This window comes from Triticum urartu, chromosome 1A, assembly GCF_056163025.1.
Source record: "Triticum urartu cultivar PI428250 chromosome 1A, HENAU_Tu73, whole genome shotgun sequence".
Lineage (NCBI taxonomy): Eukaryota > Viridiplantae > Streptophyta > Magnoliopsida > Poales > Poaceae > Triticum > Triticum urartu.
Window position 1 is genome coordinate 371554572 of NC_141873.1, and position 21258 is coordinate 371575829.

The 21258-nt window shown below is 44.3% G+C and overlaps 1 protein-coding gene and 1 long non-coding RNA gene across 3 annotated transcripts; one reads left to right on the top strand and one right to left on the bottom strand.

Moving 5' to 3' along the window:
* The first annotated feature begins 30 nt into the window (after positions 1-30).
* LOC125533694 (uncharacterized) lies at positions 31-12849 on the top strand. 2 transcript variants are annotated; one of them, XR_007294337.2, is made up of 6 exons: positions 31-682; positions 1151-1249; positions 2158-2325; positions 10848-10931; positions 11262-11436; positions 12423-12849. It is a non-coding gene; the product is annotated as an uncharacterized LOC125533694 (long non-coding RNA). The 2 variants fall into 2 exon arrangements; XR_007294336.2 differs by having other exon boundaries at positions 33-682; positions 2112-2325.
* Positions 12850-18676: 5827 nt separating this feature from the next.
* LOC125533703 (uncharacterized) lies at positions 18677-20180 on the bottom strand. Its single transcript, XM_048697073.2, has one exon. The coding sequence runs from the start codon at positions 20139-20141 to the stop codon at positions 18945-18947; it is 1197 nt and encodes a 398-aa protein (XP_048553030.1). The 5' UTR covers positions 20142-20180; the 3' UTR covers positions 18677-18944.
* Between the last annotated feature and the right edge of the window lie 1078 nt (positions 20181-21258).

The following is a 21258-nucleotide window of genomic DNA, read 5'->3' on the forward strand; positions in this document are numbered from 1 at the left end:
TTACCCGGTCTCTCTCCCCCGTGCAACCTGCGGCCGTTCCCCACGAGGCCACGACCCACTCCTCTGCCACGAACTCACCTTCTCCCTCCCCCTGCGCACACCTTCCTCCACGGCCGGCCAGATCTGCTGCATTCACCTCCATTGACCTGGCCCTCGCGTTGGCCCGTCTCCATCGAGCCAAATCCTACGCCGGAGCTCCTCCTTCCTCGGCCTTCTTCTCCGCCAAACCGGCAGCGAAGCACCCCGCCAGAGCAGACGCGTTCCCCAGCCCCGGACCGGCGGCGACGCGACCCCGCGCCCTGCTTCTCCCTCTCGGCGTCATCCTGCACCCTGCAGCGTCGATCCCTTGCCAGGTCTTGGCATCCCGTGACTAGGAGTTCGATTCCTGTTGGATCCAGGCCCTTCGCGTCCAACAACGACAACAAAAGAAGGCAGCAGCTGCTCCGGCCGCCCCCGCAGATTCCAACCGGAGACGGCCCCCTCTACTCATGCGCCCCTCGAAGATCCCCTACAGTTCAACTCCCTGGCCGCGAAGTACAGGGAGGATTCTCTCAAAGCCTTGCCTCAAACTCTCCGTCCAAAGCCATGACTGCAGGGGTCATGTGGACGACGGCGAGAAGCACGGCGAGGTGGATGCGGCGTAGTACCTCACTAGATTCCCCTCGTGCTCTTCGTCCACAGGGTGAGCCATTCTGAACCAGTTTTTGGATTTGCCAAAGCGCGCGTGTTGAGTTGCACTGGGCGTGAGCGCGACTTGCACGGAGATGTGGTGCGTGCTAGAGTTTGTAGTATGAGTGCTTGCCAGATTCTTTCCCACAGAACATGTCTTTTTTTGTTCTACAAAACTTGCTTAGCTATTTATTTGTAGTTGCCTCAAATGTTCGTCAATTTTGCCATCTCATTGAGGTGCTACAAAAACTTGATGGAAATTTTGATTACACAGGACTTGGAAATTGTGGTGCACGCCAATGTGCTCATGGAGATAGAACTAGCCTAGTTACCTATCTGTAACTTGCCTAATGTTTTTTGTATCTGCCCAAAGCTTGCCAAATGATTTTGTTAGTTGGTTGCCTGATAAGTCTGAACTAGCAAGTAAAATACTGAAATGTCGTCCGCTTGGATGGTTAAACTGTTGGTTTTTGACTGCTAGATCAATTCACCGAAGCAACATCAGCAACAATATGTGCAAGCAAACAAGCAAGCAGGCAAGCTGGTTGATTGATGAACAGTAGCTGCAGCCTCTTCATAGGTAACCTTCGATCAAGCCATCGATTCGATCTGAACATAACTAGCTCTCGACGGACGGAATTCACGTGAGCTTGTGAAAGAAAACCGTTTCACGTGCTGGAGTATACGAGCTAGCACTCTAAAACCCAACATAAACATTTTTGTTGATTATGGTATCCATATCAGCCTAACTATTTGCTTGCCTAATGATTTTGTTAGTTGGTTGCCTTTGCATGATATGTCTATCTGCCTAGTTAAACATTTCTATTAAATATGGTATCCATACAGCTAGACTGAAACTTGTATAGGAACACATTAATTCAATAATCAAAAAGGCCTGCTTGGATGGTTTATACAATTACAGCTCCGTCAGTTCTAAACTTCTAATACTACAAGATATGTGTACAAGTAGAAGCACATCAGTGCTTGCTGAATAATGCCGCCAAAATCACATTGATTTTACAAAGGATTAGCACATAGCATTACTGTTATGCTATTTTTAGTACACATAAAAGTAAACTCTCTTAGGGGAAAGCAACACTGCATCTGAATGAAAGATTCTCTGTCTTTCAGTGGTCATTGATGCCGCACACAAGATGTAGTTAACAACAGGATATTGCTTTGATATGTGCACTGATAGTTCCATCTGTTTGATCAATTCATCAATTCTCCTCCCTCAGTTGGAGCTGCTTACAATTCCCCTGTATATCATTAAGCAAATAAAAGTAAGAAGCTGCGGACTGTACTTTAGACCAATAAAGTTAGCAGCAAAAGACATGCTTTCTTTTAGTCAATCTATAACCTTTTTGGCATTGAGTTCTAGTAAAAAAAGCATGCTTTCTTCTAGTCAATGATTTCTACACTAACTAGCCTAATAATGACAGAAAGTTGCCTATAATATTTTTTTGGCATATGATTTACGGCAACTAGCAAGCGGAGGGGATGAGAGAGGTGTCGGAGTACCAGCGACCAGCAAGAGAAACAAGAGGAAGAGCCAAGGAGACAACACCATCCGTGCGCCACGACCATCTAGCGGGTGGAGCTAGATCCGGGAAAGCATTGTCTCGAGTGGTCGAGAAACTGGTCCGTAAATCACCGGTAAGTATCTCAAAATCGCCCTCTAAGCATGTGTTTTTCTACTCACGTCTACAATTCTATGTGATAGAGGCGGAGTAGGGAGGTTGAAGAGGGGTGTAAGGGGTCCCATGTTTATGGGTGAATTGATGATTTTGAGCTCGGGGGTGTGATGTCTACTACACAACCTTCTTCTTGTAGACGTTGTTGGGCCTCCAAGTGCAGAGGTTTGTAAGACAGTAGCAAATTTCCCTCAAGTGGATGACCTAAGGTTTATCAATCCATAGGAGGCGTATGATGAAGATAGTCTCTCTCAAGCAACCCTGCAACCAAATAACAAAAAGTCTCTTGTGTCCCCAACACACCCAATACAATGGTAAATTGTATAGGTGCACTAGTCCGGTGAAGAGATGGTGATACAAGTGGTATATGGATGGTAGATAAAAGTTTTTGTAATTTGAAAATATAAAAACAGCAAGGTAACCAATGATAAAAGTGCGTACAAACGGTATTGCAATGCGTTGAAACAAGGCCTAGGGTTCATACTTTCACTAGTGCAAATTCCCTCAACAATAATAACATAATTGGATCACATAACTATCCCTCAACAGGCAACAAAGAGTCACTCCAAAGTCACTAATAGAGGAGAACAAACAAAGAGATTATGGTAGGGTACGAAACCACCTCAAAGTTATCCTTTCTGATCAATCTATTCAAGAGTCCGTAGTAAAATAACACGAAGCTATTCTTTCCGTTCAATCTATCATAGAGTTCATACTAGAATAACACCTTAAGACACAAATCAACCAAAACCCTAATGTCACGTAGATACTCCAATGTCACCTCAAGTATCCGTGGGTATGATTATACGATATGCATCACACAATCTCAGATTCATCTATTCAAACCAACACAAAGTACTTCAAAGAGTGCCCCAAAGTTTTTATCGGAGAGTCAAGACGAAAACGTGTGCCAACCCCTATGCATAGGTTCCCAAGGTCACGGAACCCGCAAGTTGATCACCAAAACATACATCAAGTGGATCAATAGAATACCCCATTGTCACCACGGGTATCCCATGCAATACATACATCAAGTGTTCTCAAATCCTTAAAGACTCAATCCGATAAGATAAGTTCAAAGGGAAAACTCAATCCATTACAAAAGAGTAGAGGGGGGAGAAATATCATAAGATCCAACTATAATAGCAAAGCTCATGATACATTAATATCGTACCACCTCAAGAACACGAGAGAGAGAGAGAGATCAAACACATAGCTACTGGTACATACCCTCAGCCTCGAGGGAGAACTACTCCCTCCTCGTCATGCAAAGCACCGGGATGATGAAGATGGCCACCGGAGAGGGATTGCCCCCTCCGGCAGGGTGCCGGAACGGGTCTAGATTGGTTTTCGGTGGCTACGGAGGCTTCTGGCGGCGGAACTCCCGATTTATTGTGCTCCCCGAAGCTTTTAGGGTATATGGGTATATATAGGAGGAAGAAGTACGTCGGTGGACCTCCGGGCTGTCCACGAGGCAGGGGGGTGGGCGCGCCCCCCACCCTCGTGGGCAGCCCGGGACTCTCCTGGTCCAACTTCGATACTCCGTGGGCTTCTTCTGGTCCAAAAATAAGTTCCGTGAAGTTTTAGATCAATTGGACTTCGTTTGATTTTCCTTTTCTACGACACTCTAAAACAAGAGAAAAAAAAGAAACTGGCACTGGGCTCTAGGTTAATAGGTTAGTCCCAAAAATCATATAAAATAGCATATAAATGCATATAAAACATCCAAGGTTGATAATATAATAGCATGGAACAATCAAAAATTATAGATACGTTGGAGACGTATCAGCATCCCCAAGCTTAATTCCTGCTCGTCCTCGAGTAGGTAAATGATAAAAACAGAATTTTTGATGTGGAATGCTACCTAACATATTTATCCATGTAGTTCTGTTTATTATGGCAAGAATATCCAGATCCATAAGATTCAAGACAAAAGTTTAATATTGACATAAAAACAATAATACTTCAAGCATACTTACTAAGCAATCATGTCTTCTCAAAATATCATGGCCAAAGAAAGATATCCCTACAAAATCATATAGTTTGGCTATACTCCATCTTCACCACACAAAGTATTTAAATCATGCACAACTCCGATGACAAGCCAAGCAATTGTTTCATACTTTTGATGTTCTCAAACCTTTTCAATTTTCACGCAATACATGAGCGTGAGCCATGGATATAGCACTATAGGTGGAATAGAATGGTGGTTGTGGAGAAGACAAAAAGGAGAAGATAGTCTCACATCAACTAGGCATATCAACAGGCTATGGAGATGCCCATTAATAGATATCAATGTGAGTGAGTAGGGATTGCCATGCAACGGATGCACTAGAGCTATAAGTGTATGAAAGCTCAACAAAAGAAACTAGTGGGTGTGCATCCAATTCGCTTGCTCACGAAGACCTAGGGCATTTTGAAGAAGTCCATCATTGGAATATACAAGCCAAGTTCTATAATGAAAAATTCTCACTAGTATATGAAAGTGACAACATAGGAGACTCTCTGTCATGAAGATCATGGTGCTACTTTGAAGCACAAGTGTAGTAAGAGGATAGTAGCATTGCCCTTTCTCTCTTTTTCTCTCATTTTTTTGGGCCTTCTCTTTTTTATGGCCTCTTTTTTTTATTTGGGCTTCTTTGGCCTCTTTTTTTCGTCCAGAGTCTCATCCCGACTTGTGGGGGAATCATAGTCTCCATCATCCTTTCCTCACTGGGACAATGCTCTAATAATGATGATCATCACACTTTTATTTACTTACAACTCAAGAATTACAACTCGATACTTAGAACAAAATATGACTCTATATGAATGCCTCCGGCGGTGTACCGGGATGTGCAATGACTGATGAGTGACATGTATGAAAGAATTATGAACGGTGGCTTTGCCACAAATATGATGTCAACTACATGATCATGCAAAGCAATATGACAATGATGGAGCGTGTCATAATAAATGGAACGGTGGTAAGTTGCATGGCAATATATCTTGGAATGGCTATGGAAATGCCATAATAGGTAGGTATGGTGGCTGTTTTGAGGAAGCTATATGGTGGTTTTATGGTACCGGCAAAAGTTGCGTGGTATTAGAGAGGCTAACAATGGTGGAAGGGTGAGAGTGCGTATAACCCATGGACTCAACATTAGTCATAAAGAGCTCACATACTTATTGCAAAAATCTATTAGTTATCGAAACAAAGTACTACACGCATGCTCCTAGGGGGATAGATTGGTAGGAAAAGACCATCGCTCGTCCCCAACCGCCACTCTTAAGGAAGACAATTAATAAATAAATCATGATCCGACTTCGTCACATAACGGTTCACCATACGTGCATGCTACGGGAATCACAAACTTCAACACAAGTATTTCTCAAATTCACAACTACTCAACTATCATGACTCTAATATCACCGTCTCCATATCTCAAAACAATCATCAAGTATAAAACTTTTCATAGTATTCAATGCACTCTATATGAAAGTTTTTATTATATCCCTCTTGGATGCCCATCATATTAGGACTAGTTTCATAACCAAAGCAAACTACCATGTTGTTGTAAAGACTCTCAAAATAATATAAGTGAAGCACGAGAGTTCATCTAATTCTTAAAAATAAAAACACCACCGTGCTCTAAAAAGATATAAGTGAAGCACTAGAGCAAACGACAAACTACTCCGAAAGATATAAGCGAAGACCAATGAGTAGTCGAATAATCAAGCAACTATATGAAGACTCTCTAACATTTAAGAATTTCATATCTTGGTATTTTATTAAAATAGCAAGCAAAACAAAAGTAGATAAAATGACGCTTCAAGCAAAACACATATCATGTGGCGAATAAAAATATAGCTCCAAGTAAAGTTACCGATGAACGAAGACGAAAGAGGGGATGCCTTCCAGGGCATACCCAAGCTTAGGCTCTTGGTTGTCCTTGAATATTAACTTGGGGTGCCTTTGGAATCCCTAAGCTTAGGCTCTTGCCACTCCTTATTCCATAGTCCATCAAATCTTTACCCAAAACTTGAAAACTTCACAACACAAAACTTAACAGAAAACTCGTAAGCTCCGTTAGCGAAAGAAAACAAAACACCACTTGAAGATACTGTAATGAACTCATTATTTATTTATATTGGTGTTAAACCTAATTTATTCCAACTTCTCTATGGTTTATAAACTCTTTTACCAGCCATAGATCAATCAAAATAAGTAAACAACACACGAAAAACAGAATCTGTCAAAAATAGAATACTCTGTAGTATTCTGTAGCTAATGAAAACTTCTGGAACCCCAAAAATTCTAAAATAAATTTCTGGACGTGAGGAATTCATATATTAATCATCTGCAAAAAGAATTAACTAAGTAGCACTCTTCAATAAAAAATGGCAGCAAATCTCGTGAGCGCTAAAGTTTCTGTTTTTTTACAGCATGATCGCAAAGACTTTTCCCAAGTCTTCCCAAAGGTTCTACTTGGCACAAACACTAATTAAAACATAAAAAACACAATTATAACAGAGGATAGATGAATTATTTATTAATAAACAGGAACAAAAGGCAAGGAACAAAAATAAAATTGGGTTGTCTCCCAATAAGCGCTATCGTTTAACGCCCCTAGCTAGGCATGATGATTTCAATGATGCTCACATAAAAGATAAGAACTGTAACATAAAGAGAGAATCATGAATAATATGACTAGCAAATTTAAGTCTAACCCACTTCTTATGCATAGGGATTTTGTGAGCAAACAACTTGTGGGAACAAGAATCAACTTGCATAGGAAGGTAAAACAAGCATAACTTCAAAACTTTAAGCACATAGAGAGGAAACTTGATATTATTGCAATTCCTACAAGCATATATTCCTCCCTCATAATAATTTTTAGTAGCATCATGAATGAATTCAAAAATATAACCAGCACCTAAAGCATTCTTTTCATGATCTACAAGCATAGAAATTTTATTACTCTCCACACAAGCAAAATTCTTCTCATGAATAATAGTGGGAGCAAACTCAACAAAATAATTATCATGTGAGGCATAATCCAATTGAAAACTAAAATCATGATGACAAGTTTCATGGATATCATTATTCTTTATAGCATACATGTCATCACAATAATCATCATAGATAGCAACTTTGTTCTCATAATCAATTGGAACCTCTTCCAAGATAGTGGAATCATCACCAAATAAAGTCATGACCTCTCCAAATCTACTTTCATCAATATAATCATCATAAATAGGAGGCATGCTTTCATCATAATAAATTTGCTCATCAAAACTTGGGGGACAAAAAATATCATCTTCATCAAACATAGCTTCCCCAAGCTTGTGGCTTTGCATATCATTAGCATCATGGATATTCAAGAAATTCATACTAACAACATTGCAATCATGCTCATCATTCAAGTATTTAGTGCCAAACATTCTAATGCATTCTTCTTCTAACACTTTGGCACAATTTTCCTTCCCATCATACTCACGAAAGATATTAAAAAGATGAAGCGTATGAGGTAAACTCAATTCCATTTTCTATAGTTTTATTTTATAAACTAAACTAGTGCTAAAATAAGAAATAAAAAGATTCGATTGCAATATCTAAAGATATACCTTCAAGCGCTAACCTCCCCGGCAACGGCGCCAGAAAAGAGCTTGATGTCTACTACACAACCTTCTTCTTGTAGACGTTGTTGGGCCTCCAAGTGCGGAGGTTTGTAGGAAAGTAGCAAATTTCCCTCAAGTGGATGACCTAAGATTTATCAATCCGTTGGAGGCGTAGGATGAAGATGGTCTCTCTCTCAAGCAACCCCGCAACCAAATAACAAAAAGTCTCTTGTGTCCCCAACAACCCAATACAATGGTAAATTGTATAGGTGCACTAGTTCGATGAAGAGATGGTGATACAAGTGGTATATGGATGGTAGATAAATGTTTTTGTAATCTGAAAATATAAAAACAGCAAGGTAACCAATGATAAAAGTGAGCACAAACGGTATTGCAATGCGTTGAAATAAGGCCTAGGGTTCATACTTTCACTAGTGCAAATTCCCTCAACAATAATAACATAATTGATCACTTAACTATCCCTCAACATGCAACAAAGAGTCACTCCAAAGTCACTAATAGCGGAGAACAAACGAAGAGATTATGGTAGGGTACGAAACCACCTCAAAGTTATCCTTTCTGATCAATCTATTCAAGAGTCCGTAGTAAAATAATACGAAGCTATTCTTTCCGTTCAATCTATCATAGAGTTCGTACTAGAATAACACCTTAAGACACAAATCAACCAAAACCCTAATGTCACCTAGATACTCCAATGTCACCTCAAGTATCCGTGGGTATGATTATACGATATGCATCACACAATCTCAGATTCGTCTATTCAAACCAACACAAAGTACTTCAAAGAGTGCCTCAAAGTTTCTACCGGAGAGTCAAGACGAAAACGTGTGCCAACCCCTATTCATAGGTTACTAAGGTCACGGAACCCGCAAGTTGATTACCAAAACATACATCAAGTGGATCAATAGAATACCCCATTGTCACCACGGGTATCCCACGCAAGACATACATCAAGTGTTCTCAAATCCTTAAAGACTTAATCCGATAAGATAACTTCAAAGGAAAAACTCAATCCATTACAAGAGAGTAGAGGGGGGAGAAACATCATAAGATCCAACTATAATAGCAAAGCTCGCGATACATCAAGATCATACCACCTCAAGAACACGAGAGAGAGAGAGAGAGATCAAACACATAGCTACTGGTACATACCCTCAGCCTCGAGGGAGAACTACTCCCTCCTCGTGATGTAGAGCACCGGGATGATGAAGATGGCCACCAGAGAGGGATTGCCCCTTCTGGCAGGGTGCCGAAACGGGTCTAGATTGGTTTTTGGTGGCTACGGAGGCTTCTGGCGGCGGAACTCCCGATCTATTGTGCTCCCCGAAGTTTTTAGGGTATATGGGTATATATAGGAGGAAGAAGTACATCGGTGGACCTCCGGGCTGTCCACGAGGCGGGGGGCGCGCCCAGGGGGTGGGCGCGCCCCCCACCCTCGTGGGCAGCCCGGGATTCTCTTGGTCCAACTCCGATACTCCGTGGGCTTCTTCTGGTCCAAAAATAAGTTCCATGAAGTTTCAGGTCAATTGGACTCCGTTTGATTTTCCATTTATGCGATACTCTAAAATAAAGAAAAAATAGAAACTGGCAGTGGGCTCTAGGTTAATAGGTTAGTCCCAAAAATCATATAAAATAGCATATAAATGCATATAAAACATCCAAGGTTGATAATATAATAGCATGGAACAATAAAAAATTATAGATACGTTGGAGACGTATCAGGGGTTTACGACTTGGGGATGTGGGGGCTGGAATCATCTATGATTTCCGTCGAAAGTTTTAAAAACATGCCCAACGCATGCTACTTAGTTGCTAGAGATGATGCCATAAGTTGCCCAAAGACCCGCTCCCGAGATGGGGGCCTGGAATCGTTGATGATTTGAACCAAAAGTGTCCAAAACATGCCCAACGCATGGCAGATTGCTAGGTAGTTGTGTTAAAGATGACGACATAAGTTTCCCATAGATCTTCTCCTGATATACGGGGGCCGGAATCGTCTATGACTTGAGCCAAAAGTATCCAAAACTTGCCCAAACGCATGATAGTTGGTTGCTAGAGATGCTGACGTAAGTTGCCCAAAGATTTGCTCACGAGATGCGAGCGCTAGAATCTTCTATGATTTGAGCCAAAAGTGTCTAAATCTTGCCCAACACATGACAATTAGTTGCTAGAGATGCTGCCGTGAGTTTCCTAAAGATCTGCTGCCCAAATGCGGGGGCTGAAATCGTCAATGATTTGAGGCAAAAGTGTCCAAAACTTGCCCAACGCATGATAGGTAGTTGCTAGAGATGCTGGCGTGAGTTGCCCAAATATCCGCTCCTGAGTGCGCCGGAATCGTCTATGATTTGAGCCAAAAGTGTATAAAACTTCCCTAACACATGATAGTTAGTTGCTAGAGATGCTGATGTGAGTTGCCCAAAGATCCGCTGTCAAGATGCAGGGGCTTATCGTCAATGATTTGAGCCGAGAACTTGCCCAATGCATGATAGTTAGTTGCTATAGATGATGACATGAATTGCCCAAATATCCGCTCCCAAGAGCGCTGGGTTTTTTTTTTGCCGAAAACTTGACCAACACATGATAGTTAGTTTGGTAGAGTGGCTGGCGTGAGTTGCCCAAAGATATTTTTTAGTGAAAAACTGGTTTTATTTGCACAAAAGTATTATTTCCAATAAGATAAGTTGTCTACATATAAATAGTACTCCCTCTGTAAACTAATATAAGAGCGTTTAGAATACTAAAGTAGTGATCTAAACGCTCTTATATTAGTTTACGGAGGGAGTACTTGCTAAATCACCTAAGTTTCATAAATATGGGTTCGTAGATATTCTTGCGTAAAGAAAGTGTTTGTTTTGTTTGCAGGGCCTCACTAAATTCTAAAACAGTGTCAAGGCAACATGGTTTTATGCACACGCCCACGCAAGAAGCTTCAAAATCCACTTCGAGGTAAGCTCGCAAAAGGCTATCCAACTTCTTTGTTTCGGCAAAAAAATGAGGAGTTGCCTCAAACACACAAGAGTTGCTTACTGCCAACAGTGGTTTGGCTTAAATAAACCCTAGAACTTGCCTGCTCTTTTTTTCTCAACACATTCCTAGTACAAAAGGAAAAGCCTCAAGGGGTTTCTCCGGATTGCATGTACAACAACCAGTAGTTGGAGAAAGAAAAACGAAACAGTTTTCATGTACTCACAAGACTAGCTTTTCATCAATACTTGATTTGCTTAAAAGTTCGCTATAGTTGCTCACTAATTCTTTTTTACCGTTTTCTTGCAATAGGTGTAGTATAAATCAAATATTATCTACTCATGCTTGAAGAAACAAGGGGAAAACAATGGAAAAAGTGTTGCAATTAGGATGACCAAGGCAAGGAAAAATCAAACCTTCTCTTTCTTTTCCTCCTCTGCACCCTGGTTCATTTTTAGCAAGCAAGATTTTTGCTACACACTTCAAGGTAAACTTCACACAGCCCCCAATAGCTTGCTCTATTCCCTGATTCGATATGTGGGCTGGTTAGTTAAATATTGCACGAGCAAAATATGGATCAATTTTGCCTGAATTTTTATATGCAAGTTTTGATTAGAAGAAACCCATATAAAGGTGCAAACATTTTTATCTGTATTTTTTCTTCTTGGGGTTTTGAGCATGGGTGGCCAATAAATCAATCTCTTTTTTCACCTGCATACACACCATCTCCCAGGAGATACTTGTCCAAAATCCAAAGCAAAAGCTAAAACCAGAACTTCAAGAGGGTTATGTTTCTTTTCTTCACACAACCAAATAAACATGAGTTGCCCCTAAACCATTCCCTACTTGCCCAAACATTATAGAAACTTGCCTAGATATGTGAACAGCTAGAAGCACAACCAATACATCAGCTGCAGTTATAGCAAAGCCCCAGACAGATACATTGCCCAAAATCCAGGAGCAAAATTTCACAACGAGACACATCAGCTACTGTTGCAATTGCGCAACCTGTACAAGGAGATATTTGCCCCAAAAATTCACTAGTAACAGCCAAACCCTGTAACTTTCAAGACCTCATTTTTCCTTAATGTATTTTTCTACCACACAAGAAGCATGAATTGCCTGCATTTTTTCCACCCTGATTGCTTACACATATACCCGACTTACCCAAAAGCTTCAACAAGCTTGAAGATCAACCCAAAAACAACAGCCTCACGCAACCTACAACACTCTGCATATACTTGCAAAAAATCCAAGCATAAACTAGAATAGTACTTTTCAAGAGAGGGTTTTCCTGTGTTTTTAGCACGAGTTGCGTGGAAATCATTCAAGACTTGCCTGCACATCATACCAACTTGCCCAAAAAACACATTATTTTGCATGCATAATGTCTCGATAGTTCTTTTTTGCAGTTCCACAAACATTAACTACCAGGTTGTATATTCCTTCACTGATAAACCCTTTTTTCCACAGAGTTTTGTAAAACAGGAGGCGTCTGAGAGGGCACATCAAGATGGAAGCTCACCTTTTAGGTCCATGGCCATCAAAACGAGGGGCAGCAGTTGTGGCAATGGAGGAGAGGACAGATGGAGAAGGGGAGGTCAAGCGGGGGTGTTTGGGGAGGTAGCGACTGGGAAGGAGGGAAGGAGGGTTTGGTGCGTCGGCGCTAATGTCGAGAACGGAGCAGCAGTTGCTATCATGACAGATTCTCCCCTGGGGGCCATGGGCGTGAGGCGGCCGTTTGTTTCCTTTTTTGGTTTGCCAGCTGGATCCGGGGAGAGGCCCACTACTAATTTTGGGGTGTGTGCCCTGGGCCGCTAGCCAGCCGTTGCTGGCTAATCACGTCCAAAAAAAGTAGAATGCTTGTCTTGCCTAAAAAAGAGTAAAATGCTTGCCTATATATATAGTGTTACTATTCATCACCCAGTGTGCAGAATAAGTTATTCTTCACCCGAGGTAATCTTACGATCATTTCATAGTTAAATTACGTTTGGAATTCAAATAGTTACATTTCTATTGATTCACTACGTAAAATTTGACATAAGAAAATTAAAATATAGGTCATAAGACAAGAAAATTTGCAGTTTATATGTATTTTAGACTATGTTTTTACGTTTGTAATTTTACATAATATAAAGTATTTTTACGGCGATTATATATTTTCTTACGGGCTCTTTTTGCGTCAAAAATAAGACAAAACTTACGAAACACAAAATTACGGTGCATTGATGGTAAAATAGAGGGGGTAAAGAATAACTATTCCTCACCCAGGGTGACGAATAGCGCGACCATATATACATATATATATATATATATATAGGTAAAACTGTGTCTACCATAGCTTGTCATAGAACTAGTTAAGTGTCCCTAAACTTTTAACGGTTCAAAAGTTATCAAAAAATATGAAATAAATATGGGAGCATCTCTCTAATGTAATAAGATGATCCAACGGAGGGATTGTCAAAATATGCATCTATGTGTCCTCGGCAAAAATAATAAGCATTTCAGCTCACTGCGACATAAATATATACTGAACTATTTGTTTTTTTGTCCAGGACACATACAGTCGTATTTTTTTAATCCCTCCATTGGATCATGTTATATTATAGATGTGTTGGTTCAGTATTTTTTTCAGAATTTTTGAGAACTTTTGCACCGTTGAAACCCTTAACTAGTTCTGTGGCAAGCACTTGTAGAAAATCCTACTCCTATATATATATATATATATATATATATATATATATATATATATATATATATATATATATATTGTAGGTGGCCTGCACCCTCCTCTTGCATATCAGTGGAAGGACCTCGTTAAGGCGGTGAACTCCTGGCCCTTGTCTAATGAACCTGATCAGGTTGTTTGGGCCTTGGGAAAAAAGAAACGATTCTCGACCAAATCAGTTTACACCTATTTAGAAAGACACCTGGCAGGATGTGATTATAGGTGGATTTGGAAAGCCAAGATCCCCTTTAAAATTCAAATTTTTCTATGGCAGCTTTTTCAAGACGCTATCCTGACTAGAGAAGTAGTGAAGAAGCGGAATTGGGCTGGTAATCCCAGGTGCTCATTTTGCAAAGAGGTTGAAACTTCGCAACATCTCTTTTTCACATGCCATGTTGCTCGTGTAGCCTGGAGGACGGTTGGGTGTGTACTGGGCACGGATCTATGCCCGAACAACATTTGGCAATACTTTTCCTGGTGCTATGTTTTCCTCTGTGATGGGGCTAGGTTCTATACCTTTGGCTTGGCAGCGGTTTGCTGGGCGATTTGGAGCTGCCGTAACCAAGCCACGTTCGAGCAGAAAAAACTTAAGACTTTGTTTAATGTGATATATTTTGCTTGTGGTTTTTTTTGACATACTGGGCAGGTTTGATGGCTGGCGAGGACCGTGAAGGCATGGAGCGGGGAGCCAAGATGCTCAGGGCTAATGCTTCGACGATGATGCGAATCTGTGCGGCTCTAGCAGAAGCAGCTGTGGAGTGAGGGCGCTTTGACAGGGTTGTGGTGTGGGGGTGCTTCTCTTCCTCCCGGATGGTTTTGGTGTTATATTACTGCTGGTCTTTGCTCCTGCGTGAGCGTCTATCTGCTCAATATGTGAGCCTTTTGGGGTCGTTAGCTGTTGTTGGCTTCCTTTATGTAGGGTCAAAACTGTTTTAGTTTGATAGGTGTAGCTTGATCTTTGGTGTCACTGGGTTTTCGTCCCACAGTGGGCTGCTCGATGATGAGTGTTCGCGGTGGGTTTCCCAGTGGTGCTTTGAACTCACTCTCCCCTTTCTAGCCTCCTTAAGTCAGTCGGTATCCTGGGTGGTTTTGGTGACACTGAACTTTGTATATTTTCGTTATGATAAGTAGTGGAAAGGGGTTAAGAATGCTTGTCTAAAAAAAGATACACATGTAGAATGCCACTCTACGTAGAAGTACTTGTTGACATTTCAAAAAAAAAATGCAAATGAAACATGAGTTCTCGCTTGACAGATTAGAAATCTCGTCTTCTTGGGGGAGGGGGCACCAAAGCAAAGCTCAGCTTTTCTTGAATCTTCATAAACACTATCATTAGCAATACGAAGCAATAAGCTTGTGCGGCAGGGCAGCTGCATCTTGAATTTTCACAAACACTATCATGAGCAATATGAATCAGTAAGCTTGTGCGGCAGGGCAGCTGACTCACGGCAGTACTTTGGATCCATATATGAGGCTAGCTATGAGTGGCAGAATAAAGTGATATTTCTCACAGAGATGGCACAAAGAATAATCAAGGCAATATAGCTCAAGCTCGATGTATGTATCTTCCCAATATCACCGAATGCAATGTGTGTGAAAGTGTCTGCACTTTTTTTTATGTATGAAAGTGTTTGTACTTGATTAGTCCATGAAATTGAGTTTTCTATGCCTGAAGTTAATCTCAAAAGGCTGTGAGTTCCTGCATTTTATTGGAGAAGAAGAGAGCTACCCGATTAATTAGAGAAAAGTGGGGAAAACCAGATACAAAGGGAGCAAACTCCTCATTGGCCGACCTAGCGGTGGAAACTTGAAACAAAAATGCACAACTCCAACATGCCCAACCATCAACTGTTGTCATCGAAGGAGAACCGCTCCACATTGCGACCTCCTAGTGCCCTCCAGCAATCAAGCGATGCAGCATGACCCATCCAATGAGGGGTGAAAGAATCCCGACTAGCTTCAAGGGAGCACGGAAGACGCCAAGCCAGAAGCACCACACCATCACATCGCAAAACACCGTGTCGGTGGAAGGGAAGAGAAAACCACAGTTATGGGAAGAGCTGACTATGTTTGAATTATAGTTTGAAAAGAAGAAAATGTCCAACCGAGGAACGCCACAATCTTTGTGGTGGTGAAAATAATTGGTCATATATTTCATAGTGCATATCTTTGGTTATGCAGCAATGTGATCAAACATTTCTGCTGAGAAATCACAAATATCAGAGTGCATACAGCACTTCCAGTACACAGGGAGGAGTCCGGAGACCTGGGCTTGTTTATCAACGAAACCGAAGTCCACATGTAGCATACGGTGTCAGCAGTGCGATAACACGGTAGTTTCAAAAACCAAAATAACAGAACATGCCATCAATCGTGCACTGATAGCAGAGGGGGTGTTGACTTATTGTTCTATACTAAATGAGTAAATCTAACAAGGATTGCATCTACAGAATCAAAAGACATCAGTAAAAACCGTAGGATAAAGTTATAGGAACGAACAAGATAAACTACGATCCTTCTCACGGCAAGTGGACAAGTGCACAAATCCATCAATAATTGTCAGTCTTCAATGCAAAATGATCCACTACCAGCACTGAACACTGAATATTCACATGATTAACTGGCCCAAAACAGTGGAAATGTCTTGTCCAGCATTCATCTCCACAAATCGTCATCGCCAGGTCTCCCCAAACCCCGACATCAAGCATGAGTTGAAAAACACAAACGTTACAGAGCTTCTCACCCTTCCGGGTGCAGCAGCAGCTGCGAAAGCCTATTTCGAGAGGTGCAGCGGCAGCTCAATTTTGAGATAATTACAACATTCAGAGTGCAGTCTATCAATAGTCTACAACACACGGGGAACATTAGAAAAAGACGAGTACCATTGACCTGAAAGATCAATCAACTATGGTCAACCATGTGATGAGTTCTACAAGTTCTTGAAATTAGGCCAAGATAAAAGTGGCATACAGCAAAACCGTTCAGCTTTTAGCAGAGCAGGCACTGCGGTTGGCATGAAAACTATAGCGTTGCATGTAATTGGATGCAAAATGGGGAATTAGCGCTCTAATTAGGAATCCCACTGTCACAACATTCTACATGAACTCCATCTATACAGCATAACGCAGTTGCATACCAAGTGATTCAAGGTCTGGAGGCAGCGGTATCTTCAGGAGGTGGGCAGCAGAGTCCTTGGGGTTGATTGGGTAACAGTAGCTTGAGAAAATTTCAAGTGTGTGTTTCAAGCTGCAATATCAGTCCTCGTGGAGCATGGCGTGCTTAGAAGACGCTTAAACTCGCCCTTGATCATCAGAACCGCAAGCCTGGACCTGCTCCAAATAGCTAGGCCGACACAATATTTCCAAATGACCAGTTACGAGTTATTTACCCAAAACCACCACACTTGTGGCTAGGATAACAACTTAGTACCACATTTAAACCAGGGCACAAAAAACCACCGGTTATGTGCCTAATGCGTAACACCAAGCACTGATTGTCTGATAAGCTCACGAAAACAGTGAAACTGACAAGTTGGCCGCACTGGTCGGGCTGACATGGCGACGACAAAAAACTTTGACCGAGTGATGTGGCAAATGAGACGTGGGTCCCACCTGTCAATGACTAGAGGGTCATCTTCTTCACAACATTCTATCTATGGGCATTCCGTCGAGCACCTTCCCTGCGTTCATCCTGTGGTAACTGAACACATCGCGGCACGCCGTGGCACGGGGAATGCGAGGGGGGCTCACCTTGAGCACGTATGCGTGCTTGGACGCGGTGAGGTAGCACTGGAGCAACGTCCTCGTCAGCGGCAACGGCCGACGGAGCATGGTGAGGCGGGGAAGACGGCTTGGTGACCCATAGCTTGTCGAAGCTGGCGGCGGAGGCATTAGGAGGACGTATCGAAGCCTAGGGACTAGATGCGAGGCGCGGAGATTCATCGGAGCGGGATATCAAGGCGCGGTGGTGTGTGGTCGGAGGTGGAGAAGACGACCGCAGCGCCGCCGATTCTGGACGTCCGGGTCCAAGTACTCCGATAGGATTGCTCGAGGAGGCATTCCAGAGCTCCCAGACAAGGTGCTAGGGCTTGGGGTGGTCTCTGGCCACGAGACTGATGGCCGACGACGACCGCAGATCGGGGAGGAGATGACGCCGTGGGGTGCGGACGCCGGCGGCCGTTGCAGACGACAGCGGGCTCCTGGGCGCCAGATCCGAGGTGGCGGGGTCGCGAGCGCCACATCCGGAGCGGGCCGCGGCCGGCAAGCAAGCGGCTCGAGTGGTGCTGCTCGGGGCAAGGCACGCATCACCAAAGCCCTGGACGAGAGGAGGAGGTTGATGTTCGGGGAAGAGCGGCTCGTCAGGCGCCGACTACCGACGGGGATGGCCGTGGTGGCCGACCATGCGGTGGAGGCAGCATGGGTCCGGCCTGAGTGTGGCCACCGGCGGCGTCTTCTGTGTGGCTGATTAGAGAGGGAGAGAAAGATAGAGATGAGGAAGGAGGTGTGTGAGTATGACAGATGGGACCTACGTCCACCTCAACGAATTGTCCAGATTGACATGCCACGTCGTCCCGACGGGCGGACCCCACCTGTCGGTTCCGCTGTTTCCACGATCAAATTTGAGCATCAGTGCTCCGCGTTACACATTAGGCACAAAACCGGTGGTTTTTTGTGCCCTGGTTCAATTGTGGTACCAAGTCGTTACCCTAGCTCCAAGTGTGGTGGTTTTGGGTAAATAACTCACCAGTTACACTGATAGGATCCAACTAGGATCCAACTATGTATACTTGAGCAAAATAATGCAAAATAAAATCTAGCTTCATTTATGCCAATTATAAACTGATCTTGCAAGTTGTATCTTTGCCTAATTCTATTGATACAGTGAAGGTTACAAATACATAGTTAGGTCAACACGTTGCTTAACATTTACATTATTAGCATTCTACAAAGGACAGAGAGCCAATTGAAGATGTTTTTTCATGTATATGCACACAAGAGAATTTAAGAATCTAGCTAAAAAGTAACCGAGAACCATCTGAGTTCCCATTTGGCATTAAGGAAACATTGTTAATCCCCATAGAATACTTCTTCCAAGCATAGAAGTAAGCTTCAGCTACTTTCTAGTTACAAAAGCAATATCATGTCAGCTACAATGACATATGATTGGGTTACACAAATGACCAACAATTCCCAACAACAATGGGGCATCTTGGTTTTACTCTAGCGAGAAAGTAACATTCTCTGGTCCAGTTTTCTTCTTCGGCCTAGTCAAGCCTCTTCAGATTGAGGGCTCACCTTATTGCATACCAATGAAGGAGGGAACCCCATGATGTAGGGATAGGAATGGTAAGAGTGAGTGACAGGGCACAGCTTATTCAGCTTTTCTGTTTCAAAGCAGTAGGACATGAACAAGCAAGAATCCTGATTCATCTCAGAAAAAGTAGAAAAATACACAAAGCCACTGATAATCGCCACAATATTGAGAGCAACATCACCACCCAAACCGTCCTGCAGCGAAATTGTTTTGTCCAGGATCCATCTATCAACACCGTCATCGTCGGGTCTCCAGATCCAAACAACAAGCGTGAGCTTAACTGCGCAGACCAAACAGACCTTCCCATCCTTGGTCTCACCAGGCTTAAATTCCCCTTGCCCTTCCATGTGCAGCGGCGGATTGATTTCCGAGAATTGCAGTGTGGCAGTGTTCAGCACACGGATATTGGATCCGCTTGCAAATGTCCAATAAACAGACCCATTCACCATTGTACCACCCAAACCATCGTCCGGCGGGCTGGCATCCTCCGAAAACGGGAAAACCTGCCACTCCCTGGTATCTGATGAGAACAAGGCAGCTTGCGCCCCCCGCCTTTCATGAGCGACAGAGACGATGCGGTACTGCCTGTGGCATTCAGAGGCGAGCATGTGGAACTCAACGTACATGTCGCTGCAGACCTCCTCCGGTGGCACGGCGAAGAGATCCAGAGCCCGTGTGAGGGGATCGTAGACGGCCATTTTCTTGATTTGCCAGTTGACGAGAATGACATATCCATCGCGGCAGTCTTCTATTGTCCACTCCGGATCGGAGTCGTTATCGTCTTCAGGGAGTAGGGTAAAAAAGACATCGGCGCCGCGGATGGCGGCGGCGTGGTCCACGTCGGAGCGGCGGCGGGTGGGCGCAAAGGCTGGCAAGGCGGGGTCGTGGATGTTGAGGAAGATTCCTAGGAGCTGGGGTGGGTGGAGGTCGCGGAACCGGCGGCGGAATGCAGGCGACGAGCGGACGGCGCGGAGGAAGGGACTGCAGGTGAGGGAGGCGCGGACGAGGCTCGGGAGGGAGGGGAGGCAGAGGAATACCTCGCGCAGAAGGTCGTCGCCGAGGGCGCATATGGTGGTGGGAGCGGGTGGCGGGGATTTCTTCTTCTTCGGCGGCGGCGGCGGCGGCGGCGGCAAGGATTGCTGAGAGGCCATGTCGCGCACTGGAAATGAGTGAAGGAGGCGGCGGCGCTCCGTTTTATTTCAACACCTAGGAAAGCAAGGGCCAAAAAATAGAGGACGGGGGCCGTAAGCCCATTAAGGGCATCTCCAGCCGTTGGCCTTTCAGGGACGCCTAAAATCGCTGTCAAGGGTGAGCCGGCGTAAAAATTAGGCCTGAGGCGAGTTGGTCCTTAGTCGTCGACCTCAGAGCCGCCCCAAGCACGTTTTAAAATAAAAGAAGTTCGGCGAAGTTCGGCTTAAACACGATAAAATTCGGCCAAATACCATAAATTTCGGCCAAACACGTAAAATTCGGCATATTTCGGTGAAGTTCGCGGATTTTCATTACATAGCACATATACATAAACTAATCTAAAGGAAAAACTGACTGAAGTCGCCGCCGTCATCGTCATCGTCGTCGTCGGTCTTCTCCTCCTTGACGCGGGCGCCCCTGCTGGACCCCTGCCCGGCGTCGCCATGGCGGACTGGTGGCGGCGCATCGTCGTCGTCGTCGTCACTGTCGCAGATGACGACGACTCCGCCTTCGTCGCGGCCGCGTCGACGCTCCGTGAAGCGAAGCAGGGCGGCGCACTGGCGCTCCTTCGCCTTCTCCAGGCGCTCCTTCTCCATCGCTATGGAGTCCCTGCGCGCCCATTCCAGGGCCGCGTCGTCGTCGTCGAGCTCCGTCGTCACCGGCGCGGCCGGCTCCTTCTTCACCGGCGCGAGCCCCGGCTCCGTCTTCACCGGCGCGAGCCCCAGCTCCGTTTTTGGCTTGACGAAGCGCGGAGGAGGAGCCGACGAGTAGGCGCGCCGGCCGCCCTCGTTGATGACGATGCCGGCGCTGCGAGTGCACCGGCCGAGCGGCGTCTCCGCCGCGGGCTCGGCCTTGACGCCGAGCAAGGCCGGAGTGCCGGAGGAGTGCGATGAAGATCGGGAGGAGGAAGAAGAGGAGGAGGACCCGAATCTCCTTGGCGCCCATGGCCCGGCGCGTCGGTGCTGCGCCGGGGCGGCCGCCCTCGCTGGGTACGCCAACGGCGGGTCGTTGCCGCCCTCGAGGTACGTCAGCACGCCCTCGAGTGTGCGGCCGGGGACGCCCCACCACAGGTGGCGC

What these genes read in the sequence shown, in the direction of transcription:
- LOC125533703 (XM_048697073.2), bottom strand. Translation starts at nt 20,141, where the DNA reads ATGGCCTCTCAGCAATCCTTGCCGCCGCCGCCGCCGCCGCCGCCGAAG.